The 23,317-nt window shown below is 35.3% G+C and overlaps 1 protein-coding gene across 2 annotated transcripts in view; it reads right to left on the reverse strand.

Annotated features, from left to right (window-relative positions):
• The window catches only part of PERP (p53 apoptosis effector related to PMP22), a 29,552-nt gene extending 12,315 nt beyond the window's left edge, over positions 1–17,237 (reverse strand). Inside the window, exon 1 of one of the 2 annotated variants that reach the window (XM_051997840.1) lies at positions 16,892–17,237. In XM_051997840.1, coding sequence (XP_051853800.1) covers positions 16,892–17,111 — 220 coding nt within the window. In that variant the 5' untranslated portion in view covers positions 17,112–17,237. Of the gene's footprint in view, positions 1–2,933; positions 3,374–16,891 lie in introns of those variants that run through there. The other variant, XM_051997839.1, reaches the window with a different exon arrangement.
• Positions 17,238–23,317: the final 6,080 nt, after the last annotated feature.

Below are 23,317 nucleotides of genomic sequence, written 5' to 3' on the forward strand. Positions count from 1 at the left end.
TCAAAAATATCAGGAATTGATCAGTAGGATGGTGAGTGGGCTAGACGTCATGTCATAAAAGGACAGACTAAAGAGATGATGGACATTTAACCTAATGAAGACTAAAATTGGCCATAACAACTCAGTTGTTTTTTTGTTTTTCTATAGTTATTATTCACAATTAGCCTTTGTAGCTAAATTTCTTTGAAAACCTTTTTGTAAACTTCCTTTTTCAATTAAAAATCTTTTTTCTCTCCCTTTTAACTCACTACTAACCCTCTTGCTAACCAAAAAGGTTGTCTGGCTGCCAGTACAATAGTCTTTCCATCGTAATATTCCATCTCTCATATCCCTAGACCTAAACTGGTGGGAAGGTGGGAGAGGGGGAGAGAGAAGAAATCAGAATAGCATCTTTTTAAGACTATTTTCTGAGTTTTCTTTAATGCTCATTCTGATAGTATTTTGCCTTTGAAGCAAATCACTTAAAAGAACACTTGAGCTAAGTGCTTCATCTCTAACCCAGGAAAAGTTGCCATTAATTTAAATTTCATTAATAAAAAGAGGACACAACATGTTTATATACTTTGATAATATGTTTTGTCTACCATAGCTATATTTTCAGGTAACTGGATTTAGATGGGATGTTCAATGATTATGGGGTCCTGGAAAGTGCCAAGTATAGAAGACTCTATAGTTAGAGGACTACATCATAGCACAAGCAACATTACAGACGCAGTGACTAAAATGACTAGAGATTTGTTCTGATGACTCAGATGAGCTATCTTCTCCTCCCTGTTGTTATCCCTTACTCACAGTCCTTTGCTTTCCTTGGTTATGATTTGGTTCCTAGTAATGGATAGAAATTGTGTTTCGTATGTTACTTGCACTTAGCACCCTTTGTATAAGTAACAAGAACAACCAGACTCAAAAAAAAAACTGTGGAAGTTACCCCTAATCTTGCAAATTTAGTTTGTTTTTCATAAAGAAAGGACTTAGTACACTTTTTCAAGACTGAATTGGAAGGAAAAAAGTTAAATCCAAGTATATTCTAAACATTTTCAATTGTCCCTTTCAAATTAAAAAGGGAAAGGCTATAAACTTTTGCCAACTGAGAAAATATGTATACATATGCTTGTATATATAATTTAAATTACTTAGGCTGTCTTGAGGTTCAAGGTATTAAAAGTATTATTTTGTGGTCAGTTCAACCACACCCAGTTAAAAAAAATTTAAGAGTTTAACCTAGCAGTACACTGAAGAACAAAAAAGATAACAAATGAAGTATGATGCTTCTTTTTCAGAAGGATCTTTGCAAAAGCACATCAAGTCAAGTCAAGCAAGAATGAACCAGAGGGTCTTCTCAAGGCTTCCTTCCTTCTTTCTTTCTTCTCTCCTCTCTCCCTCTCTCTCTTCTTTCCTTTCTTTCCTCCCTCCCTCCCTCCTTTCCTTCCTTCCTTCCTTCCTTTCCTTCCTCCCTTCCTCCTTCCTTCTTTTCTTCCTTCCTTCTTTCCTTCCCTCCCTCCCTCCTTCCTTCCCTTCCTCCCTCCTTCCTTCTTTCCTTCCCTTCCTCCCTCCCTCCTTCCTTCCTTCCTTCCTTCCTTCCTTCCTTCCTTCCTTCCTTCTTCCTTCCTTCCTTCTTCCTCCTTCCTTCTTCCTTCCTTCTTCTTCCTTCCTTCCTTCCTTCCTTCCTTCCTTCCTTCCTTCCTTCCTTCCTTCCTTCCTTCTTCCTTCCTTCCTTCCTTCCTTCCTTCCTTCCTTCCTTCCTTCCTTCTTCTTTCCTTCTTTCCTACCTTTCTTTCTAGGTGTTTCAGTGGATTCAAATGGCAGAACTTGAGTCAAGAAGACTTATTTTGAAAAGTTCAAATCTGACCCAGACATTTACCAGCTATGTGACCCTAGGGAAATCACTTAGCCCCTTTGCCTCAGTTTCCTCATTTGTCAAATAAACTAAAGAAGCAAATAGCAAATCGCTCTAATACTTTTGTCAAGAAAATTCCAAATACGGTCACAAAAGTCAGAAATGACGGAAATAAATGAACACCACAAGCACTGAGGCTACTTCTACACTGATAAAGTGAAAAGTATCATGTAATAAATTCCTGGCACATAGGATGCAATTTTAAATTGATAAAGTGAATGGCTTAGAATAACACAGGTGTTACTTCTTTTGTTACTACAATCAATTTAGCATTCATTGTTATCTGCATACATAAGAGGCAATACTCATATTCATGAAGAAATACAGATCCATTTCAGAACTGAAATAGTTGCATGTAGAAATCACATTGAATGCCAGGAAAGATGATGTCAGGATATCACAATGAAATGATCTCTGACTTTCTTGATTTCTTGAAATCAATATGACCTTGGACAAACCCCTTATGTTCTCTCACCTTCAGTTTTCTTCCTATCAAACCTTTAGATGACTTCTAAACTCTACCACACCCCAGCTCTGTTCTGTGAACCTCAAAGTTTTCTTCAAGTTCTAAAACTATGATCCATTAGGTCTGCCATCACCCAGCTTCTAGTCCTCAATAGTAACTGTCTGAAAACTGCTTTACATAATTTATTTGCATTCCATTTCCTACATGAAATGAACAAGCATTTATTAACCACGTACTTGTGTAATGTACTTGTACATTATGCTATGATCATTAAATACAAAGAAAAGTTTTTAAAAAACACACACTGCTCTGAAGGAGCTCACATGCAAACAAAGAATATATCAGAAGTCAGAAATGCATTCCTTAATACAAGAACTAACATGATTTCGCCTTATAAATTATTAAAGGATCTGCTCAAATTATACTTGTGAGAACTTGGCCTGAGAAAACTATTTTAAGAAGAAGAAAAGAGGAGAAAGAGGAAATTCTTGGAGGTGAATCTGTATTTTGAATCAAGAGCTATTCACTTGAACAATGGGCCAAGCCTTCCCCTGCCACCAGCCCACTCACCAAAATCCATAAGGCTTCTGCAATTTTCCTCATAGGAGCCAGTGCCCCCAGAGCCAGTGTCACCTGGACATTTCCACCAGAGCGAGGAAGTCTGGGAATTGTTATCGGATTCCAGCCAGCCTCTTCCAGAGAGTGCAATGATATCAAAGACTATGGCGCTGAGCAGAAGCAGGGGTAGGATCCACCGGCAGCGTTCACAGGCCAGGCCACAGCGCAGCATTGTGTCCACTACTCCAGGGAGCTGAGGCCAGAAGAAAGCACAGAATTCCAGACAGAAGAGAGAAGCGGGCAGTTGAGAGTTCTGGGCACTACTGACAATGTTAGGTAGAGGAAGAAGTATTTAAGGAGGAAAGTGTATGCTTGAAAGGCTTTGTGGTCAGCAAGAAGGAAGCCCCACCTAGATTCCTAATGACTAAGAAGAACAGTGGCTGGAACCTGTAAAGCCAGAGGTGAGCTCTCAGGCTGGGATAGGCTAAAGTCAAGCAAGGTTCAAATTACACACAGTGACGGGAGAACATGATATAATCCTTTCCGGAGTAAAATCAGGAGCTAAGCCTGTGTCTTCACACACATGCAGACAGGTGGCAATGTAAGAACACAAATGAAGAAGACTCTATGACATTCCTGCTTAGAAAAAAGATATTTTATGACTCCAAAAGTACAAAAGGAAGAATGGCTAGTTAGGTATTAATAGTGTTATAAAAAGACAAAAATGCTGTTACTGTGTTTTTCCGGAATAGTTCATCTGAGAAGCAGGGAGCAATCCTATCATAGTTTGTGTTTCTTTGCATTTCTGAGGCTCTGGTTAGCATAAGGGTCTTATTCTTGTCAGTGCGAAGCTTGGAAGTAGGTCATTGCTCCCATTGAGATTCTTCCTCCTTTACTAAGGAGGATGGAAGATTATGGAAGATCATTCTACTGTCAAATTAAAAAGTTAATTTTACACCTTCATCTTTCTTGATACTTCATTTTAATGGCTTAAGTAAAAATAAAGATCATATTTAGCTATAGGAGAAGAATCTTTCTCTGAACCATCAGAAGAAACACCCATAATTAGAATTACGGTATCACAGATAGAATCAGGTAATCAGCCATGTAAAATCCAACTCTCTTCTTACAAAAACAAACCAAGGTTTCAAGCTCATGTATCCCCATTGGGTAGGAAGCTGCCACCATGTCTCCTAATTTTCTGAGTTTCCCTATATTTCAGACCCCTCTGCTAAAGAAGATTCAATCATTTGCTTTCTTCTCCCTTTCTAACCCTATAGCTGCTTTGTCTAGCAGCTATTATTTAAAGGGGGATTTATATAAATTTATGTAATTTATAACATAAATTATTATACTTATGAATTTATATATATATGGAGGACTTTCTGAGATGGTGAAATTTTTTAAGTGATGTGAAAAGCAAAATATATGAATAAAATACATTTAAAATAAATGATTTATTTTCAAAAATACATTTTGGAATAGAACTAGCATGTATAATCTTTGAGGGTTTGCCTCTTTTTGTGGAAAATGTGCCATACTGTGAGATAATGTACCAATTCTATATTGGTCTTTATTTATGATAAGAAAGATTATATCAGATAATTGGTGACTGAACTAGAAAGAGCTTCAGGTGTATCTAAGAGTTGTAAATAGGTTCCCCCCACTTCTCTTTTGGAGCCACTCTCTCAAGACAAATTTAGCAGTAGTTTTCCCTAAGATATCTAGAAAGCAGAAAGAAGGGATTTATCTTTCACTCTCAGCAACAATGGCAATAAGATGCAATGCCTAGGAAAACCCAAAGCAAGACTTCTGGGCCCTGTCTGCCTTTTCAGTTTTGTACTATCTTCTGACAGATTCCAAATCACCAAATAGCAATCATGAGAAATGGACATTTCTGACCACAGAGATAATGGTCTGGCATTCCTAAGTGTCAGTTGTCCAATGGGAGTTGCTTCCTTCTTTCAGTTACACTTCAATGAAAAGCCAAAAGGCCACAAAGATGATTCTGAACCTGAAGGAACTAAAGAGACAAACCTGATTGCCTGAAAGATCTGGATTCTGTGAGTTTCTTTGAGCTTTGGGAGTAGAAACTAAAATGAACGTGAAATATGTATTCAGAAGTCCTGTAAAATTGACTTTACTTCTTGGAACAATATAATAAGAATGATTAAGAATTTGTTAATTTGTGTTCCAGATTGAAGGGGATTTATTAATAAGTACTACAGGAGAATATGAAAGGTACTTGAACCACCATATAGTGGTTAATTTTTTATTCTCAGTGCTCTTAAAAATTATTGAGGACAACAAAGGGAATTTATATTTATTAATAGGAGTTATATTTATCATTTTGTAGTGTGTTAGAAAGTAAAATATCTCAAGATTATTATGAATACTTTTGACCTCACAGACCTGAAAAGTATCAGCGATCCTCAGTACTCCCCAGATCACATTTCTGGAATCACTGGTATAGTAGATGGGGGGCTCTCCTTAGAGTGCAGAATAAATTCCTAAACCAGATTTGATACACACAAACTGTGACCCTGAGTCACGATCTTATCTTTTTGTTGCCCCAAACCACTCTAAGTTATAGAGCAACTACTGGATTGTATTGGAAGATACAGTTTCCTCACTAGGCTTTGTTATATTAATGAAATTACAAGTCTGGAGAAAAACAAAACAGAACACATAATTGAATATAGTAATAAAGTAAAATCAATTTTTTAAAAGTGAATACTTTAAAAATTTACAAAAATTCTTACAGTTAATGACTGCATCATTTGATGCTCATACAGAATATTTAATATACTCTCCTTGGATTCCTTCTATCTAAAATTCTTATTCTGACTCATTTTGAATCCCATAGCAGTGGATCTTTCTGATTGGAAATGCAATTCACCACTCTGATAGATGACATAAAAAAGTAGGAACATTATTCATACATCCTCTTAGCTTCGCTATTTTGGAATACAAAATACTGACCCATTTTCTATAGCCTGAGTGTTTATTTTGATTCCTAAAATCTTAATAAAGAATGACTCTTATAAGTTTCAAAGAAATTTACCCCAAACTTCAGGACTTACTCCATCTGGATGTCACTATGCTTTGGACTCATCCTTATGTTCTGGCAGATTCCTACAAAAAAATTCTACAAGCCAAATCTTTTGTCCATGTTATCTATCCATTAATGAAAAGCTATCCTCTCCCACCTATTCTCTTACTCTAAGAATTCAAAAGCTGAAGTTGATACAAAGAACCCTAACAAGGGCATCAACTTTTCCCTTCCTTCTCTTCTTGAAAGCTACTTTGTCAATCTCTGACTATCTTCTTGTTCTTCGTGGATTTCCTTTACTGCTACATCTTGTCCTCTGTAACTTATTAGGTGCCACTCATCAAAACAGAGAGAGCGCAAGTATCTCAGCTACAGTTCCTAAACTAGGCTATCTATTATGGGGTTGAAGTTGATTACTTTATTTTTCTTAAATAATTCTTGGTTTTCCCCCAGTTACATGTAAAGACAATTTTTAACATTCATTTGAGAAATTTTTGTGGTTCCAAATTTTCTCTCTACTTCCCTCTCCTCCTCACTTCTCTGAGACACTTAAATGATTTGATATAGGTTATACGTGTTCAATCATGCAAAACATATTACTTAATCAGTCATGTTGTAAAAGAAGACACTGACCCAAAATGGGGAAAACACATTAAAAAATACAGAAAGTGAAAAATAGCAAGCTTTGATCTGCATTCAGACTCCATTAGTTCTTCCTCTGCAAGTGAATAACATTTTTCATTATGAATCCTTTGGAAGTACCTTGGATTATTGTCTGGTTCTGCTCATTTCACTTTGCATCAGTTCATATAAGTCTTCCAGGTTTTCCAGAAATCCTGCTCATTATTTCTTATAGTACAGTAATATTAAATTCTAGTCATATACCAGAGTAGTTGATTATTTTTCAGACAAAAGAAAGAAATGGAGACAGGTGACAGCTCTTCCTTGAAAAATAATGTAACTGAGTAGATTTGCTATTGGAGCTTCTGTGTTTTATAAATCTTTATCTTGTGCACTGGGCTCAAAGGGATAGGTAGCAATCAACAAGAAGTATTTTATTAAAACACCTACTATGTGCCAATAACTATGCTAGGTGCTGGGGATAAAAGGACAAAAATGAATTAGATCTATCTTATTCCTATCTACAATCATATGCTTTAATTTTTGAGGTGCTTACAATCTATAACAGGAATCTATGATACTTATTAATAAGTATATTAATAAATATAAAGTAAAATTTGGGGAGAAGAGGGCACTAGCAGCTTGGAGGATCAGGAAAGACTTAATAAAAGACAATCCTTGAGCAGAGTTTTGAAAGAATTAAGGGATTCCAAAAATCAGGAATAAGATGAGAATGCATTCTATTAGAAGGAATGTTCATGGAGATAAAGGATTGTATATGAGGAACAGTAAGAAGCCCAGTTTGGCTGGAACTCTAAGTGTACAAAGGGAAGTAATATTTATATGTTTAAAAAAAAAAAAAAAAAGGAGCTGGAGCCAGGTTGTAAAAGATTTTAAAAGTCAAGCAGAAGAAATTAAATTTAATCCTACTGACAATAGAGAGCCACTGGGATTCATGGAATAGTGTCATGATCAGACCTGCACTTTTGGAAAAATTCATTTGGCATCTGGAGAATGGATTGAAAAGGAGAGAAGCTTGAAGCAGAGATTTAGACTGCTGTAGTAGCATGAAAAACTGAAATATCAGAGTATAATCAAGGGGACAGAAGTAAGAGATATTGTAGAAGCAGAAACAATAAGAGTAGGCTACTGATTAGATTTTCAAGGTCAGAGAGAATAAGGAATGAAAGATAACACTGAAGTTTACAAATATTGAGGGTCTTAATAAATGATGATATTATTCATGTAAATGGTAAAATTTGAAAGTGATAGGGGTTTTTTAAAACATTTTTTATTCATTGGATATTTCCCAAATACAACAAAAAGTTTAACAATCTTTTTTTTTTAATTTTGAGTTCCAAATTTTCTCTCTTCCTCTGGCCCTTCTCCCATTCACTGAAAAGCAAGCAATATACCAATTATACATGTGAAGTTATGGAAAACATATTTATATATTAGCCATATTACAAAAGAACACACATATACACACCAAGAAAAATAAAGAAAATGAAAAAGAATACCTCAATCTGCCCTCAATTCATCAATTCTCTCTCTGGAGATGGATAACGTTTTTCATCCTGGTCCTTGGAATTATGTCAGATCATTGTCTTGATCCAAATAGGTAAGCCTTTTATGATCATCATTATAGTATTACTGATACTATATACAATGTTCTCTGGTTTTATTCACTTCATTTTGCATCAGTTCATAAAAGATTTTCCAGTTTTTCTGAAATCATCCTACTTGATATTTTTAATAGCACATTAGTATTCCACCACAATCATATACAACTTATCTAGTCATTCCCCAGTTGATGGGCATTGCTTCAGTTTCCAATTCTTTGCCACCACAAAAAGAGTTACTTTAAATATTGTTGTACAAATAGATCCTTTTCACTTTTCTTTGATCTATTTGGGATACAGACCTAGTGGTCTGGGTCAAATGGTATGCACATTTTTACAATCCTTTGGGCATATTTCCAAATTGTACCCCAGGGTTAGACTAGTTTAAAACTCTAAGTGGTGTGGGTTTTTGGGAAAAGAGAATGAGTTTAGTTTTTGACAAAGTGATTCTGAGATACCAATGGGGTATCCAATCTGAAATATACAATAGACCAACTATTCTAGAAAACAATTTGGAAAAATGAACCAACAGTTACTAAACTGTTCATGTAAAAAGCTTAAATAACATGAGAAAGGACCCAAATGAACAAAGATATCTATAGCAGGATTTGTTTTGTTTTGCTGTTATAGTATGAAAACTGGAAAATAAAGAGGTACCCATCAATTAAAGAATGACTAAATAAATTATGGTATCAGAATGTATTGCAATATTATTGTGCCATAAGAAATGACAAAAGGAATAATTTTAGAGATAATTGGGAAGACTAGATAGAAAATGATGCAAATTTAAGAGAGCAAAGCAAGAACAGTTTAGACAATAAAAACACTATAAAGATGAACAATTTTGAAAAACTTAAAAACCTGATAAATAAAATGACCAACAACAATTTCAGGGAACTAATGATGGAACATGCTTAACACATTACTCTCTCCTGGCTTTCTTCTTACCTATATCAGTCTACTCTTTCTCAATCTCCTTTGTTATATCTTTATCCGGGTCATATTTATCAGTATTCTACAGGGATCTCTTTACTTCCTACTCTTTTTCTCTTGATGATCTCATTGATTTTACCTATGTAGCATCTCTCAAATACACCCCCTTTCTTTCTTTGATACTGTCACCATTCTGGTGCAGGTTCTCATTTCTTCATATGTGTACAATTGCAGTAGCATGCTGGTTTATCAAATGTTCACAAATCTTTCTTAGTCTAGTTCATCTTCCACTTAGCTCCCAAAGTGATTTTTCCAAAAGCACAGGTCCAATTATGTCATCCCACTCAATAAACTCTGGTGCCTCTCTATCATCTTCAGAATAAAATGCAAAAATCCTCTGTTTGGACTTTCAAAGTACCTTATAACCAACACTCAGACATTTTTTTCAGTCTTTTTATCTCTACCTTATATATCTTCCTTCCCCTTCACACACACACACACACACACACACACACACACACACACACACACACACACACACACACACACACACACACACACACACAGACATAGACACACACCATTCTTTGATCTAGTAACATTTGCCTCTTTGCTAGTCCTTGAAAAAAATATTAGATCTCATGACTCTGGGCACTCTCCTTGGCTGTTCCTCATATATGGAATGCTCTCCCTCTTCTTCTACATCTCCTGGCTTCCCTAGTTTCCTTCAAGTCCCAGCTAAAATCTCACCTTCTTCAGGAAACCTTCCCATATCTCTCAATTCTAGTACCTTTCCTCAGTTGTTTATTTCCAATTTATCCTTTATTTGGCTCATAATTGGTTACATTAGTTTGTTAGTTTCTAGAGGGCAGAGACAGGCTTTTGCCTTTCTTTCTCCCATCACTTAGCACAGTACCTAACAAATAGACACTTAATAAATGGTTATTGATAGACTGACTGACATCCTGACAGAGAGGTTATACATTTAAAATACAAAATGAGACTTACATTTTTGGGCATGGCTAAATGTAAATATTGCTATGTTTGATTATACATATTTGTCAGAACAGTTCTGTTTTTCCTTTTTTTTTAATTGGGGAAAGGGGAGATGGGAAAGAGAAAAAAATAAATGCTTACTAATTGAAAAAAATAAAATAGAACAAAAAAATAAGAAAAAATGAAATAGGAATTAGGTAGTTGATTATACATGAATGAAGCTCAGGTGAGAGAATAGTACTCAGTATATAGATTTAGGAGTTATCTCATAGAGATGATAATTAAATTCATTAAATAATTAGGTTGCTGAGAGAGTCAATAGAGGAAAAATAGTCTGTTTTATTATATCCACAGCTAGGAGTGAATATGGAGATATGGATATGAGATATGGAGAATGAAACAGTGAATGCTATTTGTTTAAATAGGAAGAAAACTAAGAGAGAATACTCAATAAAATTAGTAATCAGATATAATCAGTAATATCAAATGCAACAGAAGTTGAAAAAAGGCCCCCAAATTTTTTGATATATAAAGAATGTTTGTTTCTAGTTCTTTTGCTATAATACTGTATGCTCCTTGAGGGTCATGGACTGTCTTTTGCCCCATTTTGTATTATCATTGCTTAGCATTGTACCTGGCACATAGTGGAAACTTAATAAATATTTACTGATTAATTGATAACAACAAAAAAGTGCTGCTCTAAATAGTTTTGTACAAATGGGTGTGTTCTCTCTGATTCTGAAGGACAGACTAAGAAGTGATATTGATGAATCAAAGAGTATACACAGTTTATTGACTTTTATTTTCCTTTTGGTTACCTCTTCCAATGTGTTGGACTTATATCAGTACTTCAAATTAGTTTTCATTAGCACTTTTGCTATTATTAGTGATTTGAAGCTTTTTTCATGTTTGTAAGGCAATTGGATTAAGTGATTTGCTCAAAGTTACACAGCTAGTAAGTGCCTGAAGGCAAATTTAAACTCAAGTCCTCCTCACTCCAGGACCAGTGCTCTATTTACTGTGCTACCTAGTTGTCCCTGTAACAAATTTTTCGTGTGGTTGTTGATAGCTTGGATTTCCAACATTAAGAGTTACCTGTTTATATCCTTTGACCATTTATCTCATGAAGAATTTATTTTTCTTTCCAATTAAACTAGTTCATTGATTTTTAACACATGTTTCAAAAAACTAGCATTTAGTTTTATTCAGTAATTCTATAATCTTTTTGTTTTTAATTTATTTTTTCCTCTAATTTTAAAATTTTCCTTTTTTGTGCTTATTTTTACTTTTTAAAAATTTCATATCCTATTGATTCATCTTCTCACCCTCTTCCCTCCCCCATTTTGTTAATGCATATTCATGGAGAGATGATTTTGTCTCTGAGAACTGATTTAGCTGCAACCAGAAATTTTGATGTGTGGTCTAATCATTATCATTTTACAAAGATAGTAGTAATTTTTTTTTTCAATTTGTTACTCCACCCACTTATTATTGAATTTCCATTTATATCTGAATTTTTTGTTTATATTTTTTGTGTTATCATTTTGCTGTTGTGGTTTGTAAAAGATTTGTTTAGCATACTTCTTATTTTCTTTTAATTGTAATTTGTCTATATGGTCAAGTTTTGTAAATGTACCACATGGTACTGAAAAGTATGTATTTTTAAAAAATGTTCTCATTAAGAATATATCATAAGTCTTTTAGCTCTAAATTCTCCAATCATTTGATTCCACACTTTCCGTTTTCATTTTTCTGTTAGATAATTCCCATTTCCAATGGGAACATTAAAGCATTTTGTAATTGTTGTGTTATCATCCACATCTTTTTGTTAATTTTCTGTTTATGAGCACTTGCTGTAAATAATGTGTATATATAAGTTTAGTGCTATACTTGCTTAATGTGTGTATAGATATAGATATAGATATTGCTGAGGCAATTGGGGTCAAATGACTTGCCCAGGGTCATATAACTAGGAGGTGTTAAGTGTCTGAGGCCAGATTTAAACTCAGATCCTCCTGTCTTCAGGGCTGGTGCTCTATCTACCGGGCCACTTAGCTGCCCAATGATATTTTTAATATCACTTTTCCTAAACAGATTGACAGAGTGCCAAAGGCACCATCAATTAAGAGATCACACTCATTTCCCATATGTTATGCAGAAGGATTATAAAGAACACAAATAGGAAAGGAAAATAATAAACCCATAGAAATTTTGGCATAAATTCTGAGTTGGATTATCTCAAAAACATTTATAAATGAAACTGATATCCTACAGGCATCTCAAATTCAATGGATTCAAAATAGAGCTCATTATCTTTTCCTGGCTTCAAACTATGCTTTTCAAACTTCTTTATTTTTTTTGAGAGGACCTCTATGTCTCTTGTTACATAGGTTGACAAACTTGACATCATCCTTGATTCTTTGCTCTCCTTCACCTTTTACATTGTATCAGTAATGTGAATTGTTGATTCTATATTCATAATATAGTCCACTTGTCCCATGATCTCACATAGTTACCATCCTACTTCAAGATTTCCTTACTACTCACCTGGATTTTTACAGAAGTCTCCTAATTGGTCTTTCATTGTCGAGCATCTCCACTCTATAGTTATATTCTGCAGAGCTAATAAAGTGAAATAGCTAAAGTACAGACCAAACCACATCACCTCCTGCTCAAGAAACTCTAATGGCTCTACTTTGCCTTTATGATCAATACAAGCTCCTCTATCTTTGGTAGCCCTTCACAGCCTATATCCAGTCTACCTTTCATGACTTATTGCACATTATTCTACATTGTGACCAAATTAAACTACTTTGCTGTTCCATAGAGATGTTTCACTTCCCATCTCTATGCTTTTTGCCCTGAGTGTCTCTCATTCCTAGAATGCAATTCCTTTTCTTTTCTGTCTCACACTCTTTCTTCAAATCTCTGTTTAAAAGCTGCCTCTCATAGAAACCTTTTTTTTTTATTTTGATAAGGTAACTGGTGGCACAATAGAAACAATGTCAAACCTGGAGTGAGGAAGATGTAGGTTCAAAACTAACTTCAGACCCTACCTCTGTGACTCCAGGCAAGTCACTTAATCTCTATTTATCTTGGTTTCCTTATCTGTAAAGTGTCAATAATAAAAGGACTCACCTCCTTTGGCTTTTGTGAAAATAAAATGAAATTATATTTATTTTTTAAAATGCTTAAGTATGGTGTCTGGCACAAAGTAGGTATTACTTAAATACTTATTCACTTCCCTTCCCCCTTTTCTGGTCCCCTCAGTTTCTAATCCTTTGCACCCATACAAATTACTCTGTATGTATTTTGTGCTTGTCACAAAGTCCTACTTGAAGGCTATGCTAGTGGACTACAAGCTCTGGCAAAAGTCTATTGTACTGGGAAGGCTCCAGGATACTCAAATGTAGCCCCACAAACAGAGTGAGCCTGATTTCTGAGAACCAACATAGCTAATTATGGAGGTGTACCTCATGAGTAGACTCTCAGCTGGTGATGAAACTAGAAGGGTGGAGAGGATGGCAACCCATCCTCTTAAACTATAGAAAAATGAAAAATGGGCTTCAGTTCTCTGCAGTTCTCTTCTACTTCTGCACGACAGTGGAGAATGACTAAGAATCAGATGAGTTTTTTTTTTTTTTTTAATCAATAGTTTTTAGGTCAAAAACAAATTTCAATTTTATTATGGTACTCTAAATGTGAGATCCCTGCCCAATGACCAACAGATAGACATATTTCTGGAAAAGCAATGACTGGAGAAAGCAAAGAATGCTTCCAATGTATTGCCAATTCACCACAGCAAATTTTGGGAACAACATAGACAAATTGAAATGGGTTGCAAATGATACACTTGGCAGGAAATTCCAAATTTATTTTTTAAAAGTTTTCTTCAAATGTTGTGTTTGGCACATGTTTATGTATATGTTTATAAATATAAGCTCCTTTGAAAAAAAGGATATTTTATGTTTGTCTTTGTATTTTTTGTATATTCATCGCCTGGCACATAATAGAGATACTTAATAAATTCTTATAGATTGATGATAATTCTAGAACATGCTTTAAAGTATGAATTTAAGCTCTGTGACTTAATCTAATATTGCCAGGTGATGGTCTGGGAAAAGGACTGGTTTTTGAAGTCAGATGACCCGGGTTCAAAACTCAGCTCTGGCATATATGTCAAATAACATATGTAATATTCCATCTCTGTAGGCAACTCAGATTTAATATAACTCAAACAAAACTCATTATCTTTCCCAAATATACACATTACTGCAACATTTCCCTATTTCTGTTGAGGTATTGGTATCCTTCTTATGCCTCAGGTTCTCAACCTTAGTATTAGCTTCCATTCTTCTTCATTCACATCATATAGCTAATAATTGAGACAGCTAGGTGGCGCTGGGGATAGCCTGCTGGACATCAAATCAGTAAGACCTGAGTTCAAGTATAGACATAATCACTTATTAACTGTGTGACTATAAGCAAGTCACTTAATCCCTTCCTCTGTTTTTGACTCAGTTTCCTCAATTGTAAAATGAAGATAAAAACAGCATGTACCTCACAGGGTTGTTGGAAGAATCAAATGAGATAATATTTGTAGATTGCTTAGCACTACCCAAAATCCAGTAAGTACTAGATAAATGTTTATTGATTGACTGACCAATATATATTGCCTTTGTCCCACTGTAATCAAGGCATATAATTTGATGAGTTGCCAAATCTTGTCAATTCCATCTTTACTCCTCTTGCATCATTCTCCATTTCTCAACCCACAGCCACCAATCTAGTTTAGACTCTTGTTACCACACTCATGGACTATTACAATAAACTCCTAATTGGTCTCCCTGATTCAAGTAGCTTTCCCTTCCAATCAATTTTTTTCCAGTTACCAAACCTTTCAAAGTGCAGATCTATGTCATTCACCATTCAATAGACTTCAATGGCTTCTTTTTGACTCCAATATCAAATATCAATACCTTTATTGGGCATTTAAACCTTTTCACAACAAGATTCAACTCTTCCTTTCTAGTCTTATTGCACATTGATTGTCTCCACAGGAGGCTCCACAGGACACTATTTCCTCTCTTTACACCTTTGTATTGACTATCTCACATACTCAGAATGCTCTCCCTCCTTCACCCCTGAACCCTTTGAAATTTCTGCTTTCTTTCAAGACTCAGGTCAAGTGTCCCCATCTACCTATATTAGGATTTTTCTAATTCTTTCTAACTGCTAGCATTTAATCTCCTAGAGTTAATTTGTCTCCTTTTTATATGGACATGTGATTTTCTCCCCATAGAATGTAAACTCCTTGTTTCATTTTTGTGTATGTGTTTTGAATACCTCAAAAAATACCTGTCACACTATAGGTGATCAATCCATACCTATTTATTGACTGATAACCTCTATCAAAGAAAAGGAAGGGAGATGCATTTTCTCACCTATCTTTCTTCAAGACTAACTGGCTTATTGTCATTATAGTTATGTAATTACAATAAATTACATAATACATATTTTATACATGTAATATATCATATATTATATACTTATAATGAAAATATCATTTATGAATTGATAACATCAAAAATGCTCCCAACTTTGTATCCATAATCCAAAACCTGGCAACTCTGAGTTTCACTTTGCTGGGACAGAAATAATCTGATGCCTACTTTCTCAGAATTTATTTGTATTGCCTTGCACATTAAATTTAAATAAATCACATTTATTGAGTGTCCATTTTGTTCAAGATACTGTACTATGAAAGACAAAAGGAAAAGTCCATTTCTGAACTGAAGAAATTGCCATTCTAGATTTAAATACATATCTTTTTTCTCTGAACAGTTCAGTCAGGAAGGCCTTTCTTAAAACAAAAAGTGATATGATTTTACCTTGCAAATTACAAAAGAATCTATTAAATTATACAATGAGATCTTCCTGAAAAAAAGTATTTTTTCAAACAAAAAAGGGAGAAAAGGACACTGGATAGTAATGAGGAGGAAACCTTGTTTTTGGAAACATTTCTTCTCATGGATTTTATGCTAAAATGAAGAGTAATATTGGGGGGGTGACACTGGTTAAACTATTCACATATAGTAATCAAGTGAGATTGAGGATTAATGAATCATCACACCACTAATGCATTAAAAACATTTTAGAAACTTTCCACAAAGTACACATTTCCAATTTCTTTTCTGGGACTCCTAAACAGTAGCAGCAGCAATAGTATCATAAGTGAAAAAAATAACTGTCAACTCCCTGAAACAGCATCTTCCAGCCTAGGGCAGGGAAGTACTGGTTAGAATTTAAGCTTCCAAATTTACACCTGCTAATGTACTCCTGACTGTATAATTAGAGAAGAGTTACTTCTTTTTGAAATTTTTTGTCATCTACCTTTTTGGCCCTCTCAGTAAGCTTATAAACTTTTTCTCAGAATATTTCTAAATGAATGGGATTACAAAGGAAACCAATCATAATGAAATACGGTTATCAAATATTTCAAAAGAAGTTAATTAAAGACAGTTCTTTTGGAATGAATATCAGAATACAGCATTTTAAGAAGAAGAAGAAAAATAACAAAGTTTTATAAAATCCTTGGGGAAGATGGGGGGGTGGGGGCAGTATGAGGGGATTCATGTTTGTTTCCAGTGAAAAATAAACACTTCATCTTTTGGTCCCATGTGAAGCAAGGACTTGGCTCATTTCTCCCTCCTCACCCGGTCCCCACTAGATCCATATATACTCACCATAGTGCATAAGGGTTTCACAGCCTTCTTCAAAGGAGCCAGTACCGCTGGGGCCAACTTCGTTGGGGCACTTCCACCATAGGGAGGAAGTCTGGGATTTGTTCTCCGATTCCAGCCAGCCTCTGCCGGTCAAAGCTAAGATATCAAAGGTGATGGCGCAGACCATAAGCATGGGCAGGATCCACCTGCATCTCTCACAGTCCAGGCCACAGCGCAGCATCTTGTCCGCCACTCCAAGGAGCCGGGACCAAAGGAGAGAAGCGGACTAAGATAAGAGAGAGAGAGCTGAGATGTGGACAGCTGGCAATTTGGAGAGCTACTGAAGTTATCTGGTGAGCGGGGAAGCGTTTAAGGAAAATCTTGGCAAAAGAACCAGAGAAAGACTTTGTTGTCAGCAATGTGGCAGCTCCACCTAGATCCCTATCACTTAGATGAACAGGAGCTGGATGCTGGAGGGTCCAGAACTGCCCACGGGGCAGGGATAGGCTGAGTCCCGGTCGGTAAACAAGTCTGAATAGGCGGGCTCATGCTCATAAACCAGGCTAGGTTCAGATTACACCCCTGGGCCTGAAGGGAACAGCAATTTAACCCTTGCTGCAGGGAATACTAGGTATTCTGTACACCTGGAGACAGGAGGCATCTTAAACAGAGGGAGAGTAGGCACTGGGGAAATTCCACACTTGGGAAGGTGGGAGGAACATTTTGAATGGGATAAGTTGATTCTCACAAGAATCTATGATTTTCAAAGTGCAAAATAATGAATAGGTTTTTTTTAGGTCAATGTCTCTTGAGATTGACAAGCAGCAATGTAAAACGACTCCCTTTCCGTGCTGTTTCTGTGTATTTCCAAGTATGATTGATCATTCAAGAATAGAATCTCATTCCATTCAGAAATATCTCAGAAAGAGATCTCCCATTTGGAGATCTCAGAATAATAAAGTTAGTTCAAGCACTCCATCTGCTAGAGTGGAAATTACAATGCATTTGGAGTCAGTAGAGCCTGGTTTCATATTTGAGTTCTGTACATTTGTCATCTATAAAATAAGAAGGCTGTTCTCTTTGGAAGACTTCTCTATCACTAAATCTATGATTTTTCTTAGGCTATCTCACTTCCAAATTCAAAGAATATATTTACATTGACATTTTCTTTGTCTTTTCTACTCCCTGGCATAATGAAAAGTAAAAAAGACCAGACTTTGTCTTTGAGGGTAGGAAGGCACATCTCTGAATAGAGGAACCGCCTATAATTAGGGTTGTGGCACCATGGGCAAAACTAGGTCATCTGAACCCCACTATTTTCTTCCATCCCAAGTCAAGATTTTAACTCATTTGCCTACCTTGGATTTCAAGCTATTTTAATTTTCTAGGGCTCAGTAAATTGTAGTCTATCCCTTTCCATTCCCAATAGAAACAAGATCACAAAGGTTTCATTTCTTTCACCTTTATTCTGCTCCCTACCTTCCTCCTCCTCATAACTGCTTTTCTCTAAAGCCATTATTTAAAGGGGGAATTTTTATGAAGCACCAAAGGGGAACATAAAATTGAAAGAGGGGGAAGAAATTAAAGAAATAACTTAAAAGCTAATAGTAACATAATTTAAAAAGACTTAATGACTAAATCTGATTTGGGTAGTCATTGGTTACTAGACTTTCAAATTTCTCTCCTTAACTCTCCTATTTAAAATTCTCTATCTGAACCTTGATAGTAACTCATTTCTAATTTTATAACCATACATTTATCCAAACAGAAATGATAGTTTACAACCTTTATATGTGTCACACAAAAACTAAAGAACATCCTTGAGTTATCTTCCTAAATTTTTTGAGATAAATATACTCACATGGTCTCCTCAGAATGGGAAAAACTACCTTTCCAAAGGCTAAACAAGAAATTCCAACATCCAAACTTTCCTGGCTCAAAATTTCAAGGCTTGAAAGGGTTAACTATATTCTAGTCCATTCAGAAGCTACTATTACTTTTATTGCCACGTTCATCTCTCCTTTCTGAATATTCACTTAAGTAGCAGAGCAGATAACTTGGTTTGCCTATCAGGGTTTGTTTGGTTCTTTTGGCTTTTTTTTTAATCACTTCTTCCCCTTAAGTTATCACCATATTCAGAGAGAAAAGGCTCTTGAGCTAGGGGAACCCAAAAGAATGGATGATGAAATCTATTCTAACAGAGATATTAGCCTTTCTCCTAGTCTGCATCATAAACCACATGTAAAGAGAGGGAGATAGATTTCCTGTACTGCCCGTGCATATAAGACCATCAATATCCAACAGAGATTTAAAAAAAAAAAAAAGGATGATAAGAAAGCCAGGTGAGATTGCTTTGCAGCAAAACAGTATAGTTTTGAAGAATCCGAATGAATGGCTTTCTCTTTGTATTCCCCTTTAATATATAGATCTCTAGGACAATCTTGTACATTAGATTTCACAATAAGTTGCTTTCTTTCTTAGGTACAGAGCACAACAAAAAGCTGAGTGCTGATAATTTACAGTGACTAATAAGTATATCCTTGACAAGAATATTTAAGACTTTACTTATTCGTTAGGATATACCTAATTTTAAAGACTTAAGACACCTTGGCAGTCACAAATCACAGAACTGCGATATACACCAATCACTTCCTGAGCTCATATGGAGAGCCCTCCTAGATTTGTATACTCACTCCTCCATAGCACAATTCTCAACTTTTATTGGCCTTCAATCAGTTTAATCTGAGTATGAATTTATGCCTAGAGTCAGGAAGACCTGGCCTCAGACACTTACTAGCTTTGTGATCTTGGGCAAGTCACTTAATCCTGTTTGCTTCAGTTTCCTTATCTGTAAAATGAGCTAGAGAGGGAAATGGTAAACCACTCCATTATCTATCAAGAAAATACCAAATGGGGGGCAGCTAGATGGTATAGTGGACTACACTCCTGAACTCAGGAGGATCTAAGTTCAAATCTGGCCTCAGATACTTAACACTTCCTAGTTGTATGACCCTGGGAAGTCACTTAACCCCAATTGCCTCAGCAAAAAAAAAAAAAAAGTACCAAATGGAATCACAAAGACTTGAATATGACTGAAGTGAATGAACAGCAAATATATTTATACTCCCAAGTAGGATATCCCTCTAACTCACCACTACAGGATAAGCTACATTGACAGAAAACTGAAAGCCAATAGCGTCTGGATAATTTTTCCTTGTCCTCAGTCAGTATCCAAATAATTTCTCTGACACAGATATGAACCAATGGTCCCCTTTGGTTTCTTCTCCTCTGATGACTACCTGTTATTATAATATTTACTTATGGTCACATCAGTGTGGGCATTTCTTTCACCAGTGAAGATCACCACATGTCTATACCACATTTCTATATAATAGATTCACCAAACATGAAGGACCTGTTCTGGATCTGTTTGTATGTTGAAAGTAAGAATTAAACTCCCCATCTGTCATTTATCTCTCTTGCATGAGAGATGACTAGCCTGAATTCTTTCCAGACCTATATGTCCTTGATGATATTTTAAACAGAACTGCAAAGACAAGATATGTGATAGTTAAGAGCTGCAGTGGCTTATGGTACAAGGGCATTTCCAAACATTAGGGGTGAGGCTTATGAGAGATAATGATAGAGGAGAAAGCAAACCTATACTACATAAAGCCTGGCATGAAACTAAACTAAACTAGATTATCCCAGAGCATTGCCAGATAAAGCTAGGAAGACAGTTATTAGACTCCAAATGGAACAAATTTCTGTAGTGATATATATTTTTTTCTTTTCAATTCAACAGATATTCACAAGCATGTATTATGTACCAAACTGTATGATGAAGACAAGAATGAAATTGTTCCTCCTTTCAAAGGACTAATATTCTAACAAGAAAAATGACAGCGGAACCACTTCGTTTCTACTCTAATATCTTGTTGCCTTCCATGTTTTCCTCTATTTGGTATTTAGCATCCTTTACAATCTGACTATATTTCTAAACTTTTATATATTATTTCCTTCACAATCAAAGATTTGGCTACTTGCTATTCCCCATATTCATCTCTCATTTTCATGAGAGATTTGTGTCATTTTCTCTCATTTAATTCATCTCTCAATTTCCTGCTTTTGCACAGTTGGAATACGTACTCTCTTTGCCTTCAGCTGTTAGAATCCCAAGACTCCTTGAAAACTCAGAACAAATGAGGATTTTCCTGATTCCCTTTCCTGAGTTTTGATTTTTCAAGTACTTTATTGTTTCCAGGTTCAGTTGTTTGTTCCTTGTGACTGAAATTAATTTGTCTGTACTTTATATTTTGCATCTACTTATGTGCCTGAATGTTCCTTCCCTAGATAGAATATAAACACCTTGAAGGCAGAGACAATTTAGGTTTTGTCTTTGTATCCCAAGTTTCTTGCACTGTACTAGTCACTTAATTGGTGCTTAGTATATGTTTTTTAATTGATTGATTGATGAGGCAATGGAAATGAAGTGTGTAAATCAGGAAGAACAGGTAGACCTAAAGAAAATAGAAGAAATCCATGCTCAGATCACACATTTAAATGGTACTTAAACATCAATTTTCTGAGATTATCTTAAAATCCAAACCCTTAAAATAATTTCAGAAAATTGCATAGGGGACAAAATCCAAAAGAATGTAAAAAATCATATTTTATTACCAATTATTACCAAAAAAGCACCCACATCTACTCCTTATATACCTACTTTTTTTGTATCTATCTTTATGACAGTGGTTTTGAGAGTAAGCTTGATGAAAACATGAGAATGGAACAGATGGGCTATCACAAAAAAGATCTTTGAAGAGCTTTTGATTTTCTCATTCTGACAACAGTTTTAAATCAATTAAATTTTTCTAAGAAATGATAATCATATCATGACAAAAAGAGTTTTATGGTCATAAAGTATTATTTTCTTCATTGCTAACCTAATACTGGCAATATCAGGTATCATATCAATATCAATATCAAAAATCAAGATAGTAGGATCATAGATTTAAGCTAGAAAAGCTAGCAAATTTAAAGCTTTCAGTTACCACTGGAACGTGAAGATCAGAAAAGTCACAATGACTTGCTCAGAGTCATTCAGCTGGGAAGCATCAGAAATGGAAATTTCAAGGAGGTCCTCTTACATGAAGTATTTTTATCCATTAATGATCAGAATGAGAATATTTACTTTCAAAGTTTATACTGCTTCTGTTTTTTTAGTGCCTTCTTACCTCCTCTTGGATTTCTAAGAGCCCTATGCCTATTTCTATGGCCAAAATCAAATCTCTAACCAAAATGCATACATACAAAGTATAGAAGCTAAAACCCTAGACCCTAATGCCTATACTTTAACACTGTTAAGTGACTACCCATGTATTCTATGAATTGGAGCTTTGGAAGTGACCTTGTTGAACATTTAATCCAAGTAAAAAGGAATCCTTATCATAGCAGGAAGAATCATGTTAATGATTTATATTCTAGAGACCATCCTTGTCACTATCAAGCAAGCAAAAGTTGCTCTTCTGGAGAGGCAACAAGTTCCTTAAACTTAATTAATGGCTCTTCTGGTAACCCAACAGACCCATGTGTTGGTATTTGTAGTGGTGGCAATTCTTCATGCTGTTCTGGAGGCTTGTCAGACAGTTCCTCCAGATTAATTAATCTCTCCCCTTTTCCCAGCACTTCTGAATGATTAACCACACCTAAACCCAGCCAATAACCACCCCCTCACCTTGAATCATGACTCCTAGAGTCCTCCTAACCAGAGGAACTCCTTTAGTTTGTTGTTGTTGTTGTTGTTGTTGTTTATTTCTTTACATTCTTTGCTTTTTAAATCTGAGTTCTAAATTCTCTCACTTCCTCCTAGTCCATCCTACTGAGATGACAAACAATATAGTATCAATTATATATGTGAAATCAGGCAAAACATATTTCCATTCTAGCCATGTTGCAAAAAATAATAAAGTGAGAAAATGATGTTTTACTTTGCAATTTTCATTTTGCACTTTGTCCATCAATTCTCTTTCTAGAAGTAAATAGTATTTTTTCATCATGAATCTTTTGAATTTGTCTTGGATCATTGTATTGATTAAAATAACCAAATATTTCACACTTGATCATTATTACATTACTGTGCATAATAATCACCTAATTCTTCTCACTTTGCATCAGTTCATATAGATCTTCCCATGTGGTTTTTTAAAACCATCTCTTTATCATTCCCACAGTGCAACGCTCTGTCATATACAAATGACATAATCCATTCAGTCATTCCTCAACTGATGAGCACCCCCTTGATTTCCAGTTTTTTGTCATTACAAAAAGAGTTGATATAGTATTTTTTTATATATAGGTCCTTTTCCTTTTTTTTTTTCATTCTCTGTAGAATAGAAATCTAATAATAGTACTGCTAGATCAAAGGGATGCAGGTTTTAAAGCCCT

This window comes from Antechinus flavipes, chromosome 4, assembly GCF_016432865.1.
Source record: "Antechinus flavipes isolate AdamAnt ecotype Samford, QLD, Australia chromosome 4, AdamAnt_v2, whole genome shotgun sequence".
Classification (NCBI taxonomy): Eukaryota; Metazoa; Chordata; class Mammalia; order Dasyuromorphia; family Dasyuridae; genus Antechinus; species Antechinus flavipes.